Consider the following 10,979-nt stretch of genomic DNA (forward strand, 5'->3'; position numbering starts at 1 on the left):
TTACCTTCGATTTAAACCAGCATCTGCAGTTTTTGTTTCCCGAAACAACGGATACAGTAGATAAATTTGGATGAGGTGCAAATTAACTTTTGCCTAACCTGAAAGGACTGTCAAAGTCCCTGGACAGAGTCGAGGGAAGAGGTATCGGCGACAGGTGTTGCATCTTGTACGGTTGCAGCGGAAGATACCTGGGGAGGGGGTGGTGGGTGGGAAGGGATAAGTTAACCAGGGAGTTCCGGAGGGAACGGCATCTGCGGAAGGCGGCAAGGGGTGGAAGTCGGAAAATGTGGCTAGTGGTGGGATCCCATTGGAAGTGGCGGAGATTTTGTAGGATTATGTGCTGTATGTGACGGCTGATAGGGTGGAATGTAAGGACGAGGAGGACTCTGTCTCTGTTGCGAATAGGAGGGGGGGGCAAGGGCGGAGCTGCAGGGTACCGAGGAGATACGAGTCAGGGCCTCATCTATGATGGGAGAGGGGATTCCCCGTTCCCTAAAGATGAGGACATCTCAGATGTTCTAGTAAGGAACATCTCATCTTGGGCGCAGATGCGGCGGAGACGGAGGATTTGGGAGAAGGGGATGGACTCAAAGCAGGAAGCAAGGGGGGAAGACGTATAGTCGAGATAGTTGTGGCAGTCAGTGGGTTTGTAATAGACGTCAGTCAGTGGTCTATTTCTTGTGATGGAGACTGGGAGCTGCCGCTCAGGATATTGGCGTTCCCTTCAGGTTCAGCTGCAACTTATCCCTCTTGTGCAGGTCACGTCTGCCCCAGAAGAAATCCCAGTTGTACAAAAGTATGAATCCCTGCATCAGCTCCATTGCCATGCATTCACCTGTCCTTGTTTTCCCTGTTCCTACACTCACTAGCACGGAGTACAAGCAGTACTACGGAGATCACTGTCCTGTATTTTTTACATCTTTCTGAACATCCTATGTCATTTGTACCAACATGCACAGTGACTTCTGGCTCCTCACTCTCCCTCTTGAGAATATCAAGTAGCCGCTCCGAATCATCCTGGACCCTGGCACCAGAAAGCAATACACAATACAGGAGTCTCGATAGCTTCCACGGAATCTCCTGTCCACCACTCTCCCCTCTCTCCAACAGATGTATATCCTACCACTATGGCTTTGCCAGGCACGGAGCCTCATCCTGCCGATACTACTGCTCTTCCCTGACGGGTCATCCCCTAACAGTCTCCAAAACTGTTACGTGTTTTGAAAGGGAATGGCCACCTTCACCCTTTGCTAACTAGGTGTCCTGGGGGTCACCCACCTCCATTCATCCTGGTCTTTGGGCATGACCACCTCACTGTTAGTTTTGTCCAAAAAGTCTTTCGGATGAATCCGGGGTCATCTGTCTGCATCTCCAGTTCCCAAATACAGCCTGCAAGGAGCTGCACCTGGACACATTTCCCACGGGTTTAGTCACCAGCGACACCAGCAGTTGCTCTGACATCCCAGGTGCTGCAGGAGGAACGTTGCATCATTCCACCTGTCTCTTGGTGGCACTGAAATAAGAACCAACAAGCTCACCATTATCACACAACTACCTAAACAGCAGGTTCAACAGACTGTACCTTTATCTCCTCCCCTTCTCACACTCCTTGCCGAAGACTCGTGAGCCGAAGACTGGCACTTGCCCTCTACACAGCACATTACCTCTACACAGCCTCTCTACCAACACAGCCACTCCCAACAGGCCGCTTCGCTGGATCTTGCCTTTTTATTAGTTGCTCAATCAGCCAATTTCGTTGCTTCAAACAATATGCGTGCCATATTTTCAAGTGCTCTGCTAAACAGTGGTCCTTTCATCCGCGTCATTAAGATAAGTTGTAATATAGGGAGGCCCAGCACTGGTCTTTACAGCATCGGTCTGGACATTGACCCATTTATTAAAGTGAATGGGCTGCCCGTCAAGTGGTCAGTGTTATCCTGGATGGTGTCGGAGCTGCAACACCACTTGACATGCCCCTGATGGTCCATGGGGAAACGTTTGAATGTGAAAAAGCGAGTCTCAGTGCAAGATTTCAATACTGTTATACCACCAGGCCACAGGATGGAAATGTCTGATTCAGTTTAGTTTCTGGATCAATATTGACATTCCATGCCCCCTCCCACAAAACCTACCCGCTCTCACCCCCAACATCACAGGAGCTGGCCAGAATTAACTGGAAGGAGGCCCTAGCAGGGCGGACGGTGGAACAGCAATGGCAGATATTCCTAGGAATAATGCAAAAGTTGCAGGATCAATTTATCCCAAGAGGAGGAAAGATTCCAAGGGGAGTAAGAGGCACCCGTGGCTGACAAGGGAAGTCAAGGACAGCATAAAAATAAAAGAGCAGAAGTACAACAAAGCAAAGAAGAGTGGGAATCCAGTGGATTGGGACTCTTTCAAAGAGCAACAGAAGATGACTAAGAAGGCAATACGGGGATAAAAGATGAGGTACGAGGGTAAACTAGCCAATAATATAAAGGAGGATAGTAAAAGCTTTTTTAGGTATGTAAAGAGGAAAAAATAGTCAAGACAAATGTTGGTCCCTTGAAGACATAAGCGGGGGAATTTATTATGGGAACAAGGAAATGGCAGATGAGTTGAACCGGTACTTTGGATCTGTCTTCACTAAGGAAGATACAAGCAATCTCCCAGATGTTCTAGTGGCCAGAGATCCTAGGGTGACGGATGAACTGAAGGAAATCCATATTAGGCAGGAAATGGTGTTGGTAGACTGATGGGACTGAAGGCTGATAAATCCCCAGGGTCTGATGGTCTGCATCCCAGAGTACTTAAGGAGGTGGCACTAGAAATTGTGGACGCATTGGTGATCATTTTCCAATGTTCTATACATTCAGGATCAGTTCCTGTGGAATGGATGGTAGCTAATGTTGTTCCACTTTTTAAGAAAGGAGGGAGAGAGAAAACGGGAAATTATAGACCAGTTAGTCTGACATCAGTGGTGGGGAAGATGCTGGAGTCAATTATAAAAGAAGAAATTGCGGAGCATTCGGATAGTAGTAACAGGATTGTTCCGAGTCAGCATGGATTTACGAAGGGGAAATCATGCTTGACTAATGTTCTGGAATTCTTTGAGGATGTAACTAAGAAAATTGACAGGGGAGAGCCGGTGGATGTGGTGTACATTGACTTTCAGAAAGCTTTTGACAAGGTTCCACATAGAAGATTAGTGGGCAAAATTAGAGCACGTGGTATTGGAGGTAGGGTACTGACATGGATAGAAAATTGGTTGACAGACAGAAAGCAAAGAGTGGGGATCAATGGGTCCCTTTCAGAATGGCTGGCAGTGACCAGTGGGGTACCGCAGCTATTTACGATATACATTAATGAAATCGATGAAGGGATTAAATGTACCATTAGCAAATTTGCAGATGATACAAAGCTGGGTGGTAGTGTGAGCTGTGAGGAAGATGCTATGAGGATGCAGGGTGTCTTGGAAAGGTTGTGTGAGTGGGCGGATGCATGGCTGATGCAGTTTAATGTGGATAAGTGTAAGGTTATCCACTTTGGTGGTAAGAATATGAAGGCAGAGTATTATCTGAATGGTGTCAAGTTAGCAACAGATCTGGGTGTCCTAGTGCATCAGTCACTGAAAGGAAGCATGCAGGTACAGCAGGCAGTGAAGAAAGCCAATGGAATGTTGGTCTTCATAACAAGAGGAGTTGAGTATAGGAGCAAAGAGGTCCTTCTACAGTTGTACAGGGCCCTAGTGAGACCGCACCTGGAGTACTGTGTGCAGTTTTGGTCTCCAAATTTGAGGAAGGATATTCTTGCTATTGAGGGCGTGCAGCGAAGGTATACTAGGTTAATTCCCGGAATGGCGGGACTGTCATATGTTGAAAGACTGGAGCGACTAGGCTTGTATACACTGGAATTTAGAAGGATGAGAGGAGATCTTATCGAAACGTATAAAATTATTAAGGGGTTGGACACGTTAGAGGCAGGAAACATGTTCCCAATGTTGGGAGAGTCCAGAACAAGGGGCCACAGTTTAAGAATAAGGGGTAGGCCATTTAGAACTGAGATGAGGAAAAACATTTTCAGTCAGAGAGTTGTGAATCTGTGGAATTCTCTGCCTCAGAAGGCAGTGGAGGCCAATTCTCCGAATGCATTCAAGAGAAAGCTAGATAGAGCTCTTAAGGATAGGGGAGTCAGGGGGTATGGGGAGAAGGCAGGTGCGGGGTACTGATTGAGAATGATCAGCCATGATCACATTGAATGGCGGTGCTGGCTCGAAGGGCCGAATGGCCTCCTCCTGCATCTATTATCTATTGTCTATTGATAGTGGTGGATTGTGGTTCACAGTTCACTTCGTAATCTTTTCCTTCTTGTGTTGATCATTGTTTAATCCCACTATTATTATTCGGTTTACTGCAGAGCAGCAGAATATGGTAATACCTATCCACACCTTGGCTGAAGATGGAAACAGGACTGCGGCTCCAGTGACTCCAACAACAAGTACGGACACAGGTGTGTTGCAGAATTCTTCAAGATATAAATGTTGTCTTGATATCTGGTTGCATCTAATGCATGGTCGACAGGTCCGAAGGATAAGGGATGAAGGAAGGGACTGAGAAAGAGAGGATGTTATCCTGCAGGCGGTAATTGAAAGGACAGAGGGAGTGATCATTGAGGCGATGATTCATCCTCATTGAAGATTCAGATATGCATTAATGCAGTGACTGGGGAGAGGCTTTCTGAGAAACTGAAGAGTATAAGATGGCGCATAAAACATGGCGACTCTTGTATTTGGACTCTGTGCAGTCTGCACTGTTAGAGTTATTATGGTCAAGTTGTACCTCAGAGTCATAGAGGCATACGGTATGGAAAAAGGCTCACCTTGGACATGTCAAACAACATGGCCGATCTACTATAGTCCCACAAGCCTGTGTAAGACCCATGTCCCTCTAAACCTATCCTATCCATGTACCGTTTTTGTCATTTGTTTCTTGATTCTCCTCCTCTGGGTAAAAGACTGTGTGCATTGATCTATTCCATATTGTGGCCAAGCCACTACAATATAACAGATAGTGTATCGATTCTTCTCCTGATCCTCGTGTACAGGAGGATGGTCACTGAACTTGGGTACACATGACAAAGTATCCATTGAAGCCAGGGAGCATGAGGCCACAGAGAGTGGAGTGAAGCTGGGTGGTTCATGCATGTGGAAGATAATCCTAGGAAGATTAGCTGGCATCAACTACAGTGTTGCCTCAGGCGATAAGTGCATCTGCACCTCTTCATCAGTGCATTCGTTTAATGTGCGTTTTTTTTTGCTGTGATCTGTTCTCTGTCTGAACACCGGCTATGGAGATGATCACACTCCCCCAGTGCCCACTCTTCCCGTGTCCAACGCTGCCCCATACCCCTGGGGCCCATGTTCCCTGGTCACACCGTCACATCCTCCCCGGGTCACACGCTGTCTAACTCTCCCCTGCTCACACGTTACCTCAGTCTCTCCGATTCTTCAGACTGATGGCAGAGTTAGCCGTAAGCTGGCAGAGAGGTCGGCAACACAAAGCCTGGCAAGTGAGATGGATGTTATTGAGGAGGGTTTTTTTTTATAGGTAGTTGGTTGAACAAAGGCTCGAGATGAAACATCAAGATGTTAGGCAGAAGGATTGAGTGTTGGAGATTGTGAAAATAAAGAAAGGAATATCGGAGGAAGGAAATGGGGAGGGGAGAAATCGGTGCGAGACTGTGGAGAGAGTGGGCGGAAATAAGGCCGGTGTGCGGTTTGGATTGTTACTTTATCTTGGGGAATTCAACCCAAGCGGAATGTGAAGTGCTGTTTCTTCAGTGAGCATGTGTCCAAGGACAGAGAGGTTGCTGTGGCGCAACCTTTTTGCTCCTCGCGCAAATTTCTCCCACCCCCTCCCTTTCCACTTACATGAATTCATCTCACTGCACAATTTGCAACTCTTCACTCCATTTGTTTCACACCTGTCTTTTCATCTCTGGCCTTTCCCCAATTATCAGCATATCAAAAACTCCCCTCACCTGTATCCACCTTACTTACAGTCTTTCACCTGTTCTTCCTCTTGTCCACATTTCTCCCCACACACCGCCACCACAATCAGCCTGAAAAAAGATCCAGACTTGAAACGTCACCTACCAGAGATGATGATTGATCCACTGAGTTCCTCCAGCAAATTGTCTCATTCCGATATTCTTCTTGGATCATTCTCATTAGGAGCCTGGAACACTCAGGGTGGGGGTTGCTGTTGTAGCTGGAGCCAAGGGTACTGATTCAGATGATGTTTTGTTTCTCTCTTTGAATACACAGATCTGACGCCTACATTGTCTGAGCTCCTGACACAGTGGAACGAGTACCAATTGTTCCAACTAACAAAATTCTATCGGGAGAGACTAAAACAGGCGATTGAAGAAGGGGTTGATAGTCTCAGCTTCATGATGAGACCGGAGGGACATTTCACTAAACAAGAACACGTGGTAAGTGGAAGGATCACGGTGACTTCTGTTTCCCGTCACAGAACTGACGGCATTGGGGAAGAGTGACCAATGCCAGTCTCACTCACCTCGCACTCCCTGGGCTGAACAATGTAATGGACAATGCAATAATCTCTGATCGGTTTGTGTCCTGTAGATCTGGTATTAGGAATAAAACCTGTGACATGGGAACCTCTGAGAATTGTCCATTCTGATCCAGCTGTTCTTCCCACACATGCATCTTAGCACAACGGTCAGGGAGCAGTAAACTTGTAAACGAGAATCAAAAACGATAACACGTTTTAAGTGGCATCAGTTTCATTGGTCGCATTTAGTTCAGTTCATTAAACCACAGAGGGCATTAGGCAAAAGCACAAGAATTGCAGATCCTGGTTTACAAAAAAAGAACATACTGTGTGTGCTGCACTAAATAACTCTGTTTTTGGAGATACTGCCTGACCTGCTGAATTACTCTAAGACATTAAACTGTTCGCTTGTCATTCAATCTACAATCTCAACAAACAATATTCAGCAGGTCAGTTATGCGCGCATCTGTGGGAAGAGGAGCCGAGTTAATATGCAGTAAAAGGAGGGGATGAGCTGCAGGAAATATGCAAGAGAGGGATGTCTTTGATCGGGTGTAACTGGGGTAGGTATAGAAATAAAAAGGTTATCTGGTCAATGAGTGAATGCGGGCTCAGAGTGTAGGAAAATAACTGCAGATGCTGCACAAATCGAAGGTATCACTAAATGCTGGAGTAACTCAGCAGGTCAGCAGATGATACTAAGTTGGGGGGTAGTGTGAATTGTGAGGAAGATGCAATAAGGCTGCAGGGTGACTTGGACAGGTTGTGTGAGTGGGCGGATACATGGCAGATGCAGTTTAATGTAGATAAGTGTGAGGTTATTCACTTTGGAAGTAAGAATAGAAAGGCAGATTATTATCTGAATGGTGTCAAGTTAGGAGGAGGGGGAGTTCAACGAGATCTGGGTGTCCTAGTGCACCAGTCAATGAAAGGAAGCATGCAGGTTCAGCAGGCAGTGAAGAAAGCCAATGGAATGTTGGCCTTCGTAACAAGAGGAGTTGAGTATAGGAGCAAAGAGGTCCTTCTACAGTTGTACCGGGCCCTGGTGAGACCGCACCTGGAGTACTGTGTGCAGTTTTGGTCTCCAAATTTGAGGAAGGATGTTCTTGCTATGGAGGGCGTGCAGCGTAGGTTCACTAGGTTAATTCCCGGAATGGCGGGACTGTCGTATGTTGAAAGGCTGGAGCGATTGGGCTTGTATACACTGGAATTTAGAAGGATGAGGGGGGATCTTATTGAAACATATAAGATAATTAGGGGATTGGACACATTAGAGGCAGATAACATGTTCCCAATGTTGGGGGAGTCCAGAACAAGGGGCCACAGTTTGAGAATAAGGGGTAGGCCATTTAGAACGGAGATGAGGAAGAACTTTTTCAGTCAGAGGGTGGTGAAGGTGTGGAATTCTCTGCCTCAGAAGGCAGTGGAGGCCAGTTCGTTGGATGCTTTCAAGAGAGAGCTGGATAGAGCTCTTAAGGATAGCGGAGTGAGGGGGTATGGAGAGAAGGCAGGAACGGGGTACTGATTGAGAGTGATCAGCCATGATCGCATTGAATGGCGGTGCTGGCTCGAGGGGCTGAATGGCCTCCTCCTGCACCTATTGTCTATTGTCTATTGTCTATTGTCTATTGTCTATTGTCTATTGTCTATTGTCTATTGTCTATTGTCTATTGTCAGGCAGCAATGGGTGACGTTAGGTCTAGACCCTTTTTCAGACGGATGTCAGGGGGCGGGACAAAGAAAGTATATAGGTGGAGACAGGAAGACAGTGGGAGAACTGGGATGGGGGAGGGGGAGGGGTAAAAGAGAGAGACAGAGAAACTATCTAAAGTTGGAGAAGTCAATGTTCATATCGTTGGGCTGCAAGTTGCCCAAGCGAAATATGAGGTGCTGTTCCTCCAATTTCCGCTGGGCCTCACTATGGCACTGGAGGAGGCCCATGACAGAAAGGCCAGACTGGGAGTGGGAGATGTAGTTGAAGTGCTCAGCCACCGGGAGATCAGGTTGGTTAAGGCGGACTGAGCGAAGGTGTTGAGCGAAACGATCGCCGAGCCTGCGTTTGGTCTCGCCGATGTAGGGAAATTGACATCTAGAGCAGTGGATACAATCAATGAAGTTGGTGAAGGTGCAGGTGGACCTCTGCCTCACCTGGAAAGACTGTTTAGGTCCTTGCACGGAGTTGAGGGGAGAGGTAAATGGACAGGTGTTGCATCTCCTGCGGTTGCAGGGGAAAGTGCCCGGGGAGGGGGTGGTTTGGGTACGAAGGGACGAGTGGACCAGGGAGAACGGTCTCTGCGGAACGCAGAAAGGAGAGGAGTTGGGAAGATGTGGCCGGTAGTGGGGTCCAGTTGTAGGGGAAGGAAATGTTGCAGGATGATTTGTTGGATTCGCTGGCTGATGGGGTGGAAGGTGAGAACGAGTGGGATTCTGTCCTTGTTACGAATGGGGGGAGGGGGAGCAAGAGCGGAGCTGTGGGATATAGAGGATGTCCTAGTGAGAGCCTCGTCTATAATGGTAGAGGGGAAGCCCCGTTGCCTGAAGAATGAGGACATCTCTGATGCCCTAGTGTGGAACACCTCACCCCGGGCGCAGATGCGGCGTAGACGGAGGAATTGGGAGTAGGGGATAGACATTTTGCAGGAGTCAGGGTGGGAAGAGGTGTAGTCCAGATAGCTGTGGGACTCAGTGGGTTTGTAGTAGATGTCAGTGACTAGTCTGTCTCCTGTGATGGAGATGGTGAGGTCCAGAAACGGGAGGGAGATGTCGCAGATAGTCCAAGTATAGTTAAGGGCAGGATGGAAATGGGTGGTGAAATGTATGAAGTCAGTGAGTTCTGCATGGGCACAAGAGGTGGCACCAATGCAGTCGTTGATGTAGCGGAGGTAGAGTTCGGGGATGGGGCCGGTGTACGACTGGAACAGGGATTGTTCGACGTACCCGACAAAGAGGCAGGCGTAGCTGACCCATGCGAGTGCCCATAGCTATGCCTTTGGTTTGGAGGAAGTGGGAGGAGCCAAAGGAGAAGTTGTTAAGTGTATGAATCAGCTCTGCCAGGACGAGGATTGGGATTGGGATTGGGATTGGCTGGTTCTACGGTCGAGGAAGAAACGGAGGGCTTCAAGACCATCCTTGTGGGGGATGGAAGTGTAGAGTGACTGGACATCCATGGTAAAGATGAGGGAGTGGGTGCCTGCAAACCGGAAGTTATCGAGGAGATGGAGAGCATGTGAGGTGTCTTGGACGTAGGTGGGGAGTGATTTGACCAGTGGGGATAGCATCGAGTCGAGGTAGGTGGAAAGAAGTTTGGTGCGGGCTCAGATTGGGTAAGAATGTAAATGAAATAACATAGTAGCTTCAAAATGCCGAGCAGGAAGCAATGAAGGCTGGACTGGACACATCCATTTCTAGTGGGATAGTGTCTATGTGAGGCCAAAATGAATTGGATAAATTTCCCATCCATATCAACACAGCCATCGTTGACCTAAATGGCTGCCACAATGCTCAATAATACCAGAATATCCCATTGCTGAATCGCTAATACCCCCCCCCCCCCCATTAGCACTGTCTCATTCACTTCTCAATATATTCATTAATGTTCTTCACAGAATATCACTGAGCTCGCGGTCAAGGGAAACCGGAGTGACTGTTCGACCCTCTTCCTAAGTCTGGTGATGGAGAAAGGCAACCGGCCCCGGCGGGTGATGTGGGAATCCTTTGTGAAAATGCAGAATGAATTACCAAAGCTGGACAAAATACTGAAAGAAATCCAGAAGCTCGGTACGGCAAATCAACACACTGAACTGAATATCACTTTGGAACACTGGTGTTAACAATGTTATTCAAGTCTGGTTTAATGAATGCTCTTTGATTTGAACAGGTCCTAATCCACAAGAGTACATGAACATCACCAGTGGTTTATCTGAATTATCCTCTCATATGGAAGGTGAGTGTTGGAATGTACAGTTCACACCAATGACTTGTTAAAATTGATGTAATACTGAAACTGTTTGTTCAGAGCTTTGCAGAATCGGAAATCAGAAGATCAAACCTTAAGCAATTGTTTGACTGAAAGTAAGCATGCAGGTACAGCGGGCAGTGAAGAAAGCGAATGGCATGTTGGCCTTCATGACAAGAGGAGTTGAGTATAGGAGCAAAGAGGTCCTTCTGCAGTTGTACAGGGCAGGTCCTTCTGCTGTTGTACTAGTGAGACCACACCAAATGTATGTCTCCAAATTTGAGGAAGGACATTCTTGCAGCAAGTGCAGCGTAGGTTTACTAGGTTAATTCCAGCAATCGCGGGATTGTCGTATTTTGAAAGACTGGAGCGACTGAGCTTGTATACACTGCAATTTGAAAGGATGAGAGTGGATCTTATTGAAACATATAAGATTATTATGGGATTGGAGAAGCGAGAGGCAGGAAACA

General features: G+C 47.3%; 1 protein-coding gene across 1 annotated transcript; it reads left to right on the top strand.

Moving 5' to 3' along the window:
* Positions 1-4,395: 4,395 nt before the first annotated feature.
* On the top strand, positions 4,396-10,384 carry LOC144591857 (uncharacterized; the record flags this gene model as incomplete). Its single annotated transcript, XM_078395868.1, has 3 exons — positions 4,396-4,488; positions 6,305-6,471; positions 10,160-10,384. Coding segments are annotated over 3 exons (485 nt in total), but the record flags the coding sequence as incomplete, so codon positions are not given.
* Positions 10,385-10,979: the final 595 nt, after the last annotated feature.

This window comes from Rhinoraja longicauda, unplaced genomic scaffold (assembly GCF_053455715.1).
Source record: "Rhinoraja longicauda isolate Sanriku21f unplaced genomic scaffold, sRhiLon1.1 Scf002440, whole genome shotgun sequence".
NCBI classification, from domain to species: domain Eukaryota; kingdom Metazoa; phylum Chordata; class Chondrichthyes; order Rajiformes; family Arhynchobatidae; genus Rhinoraja; species Rhinoraja longicauda.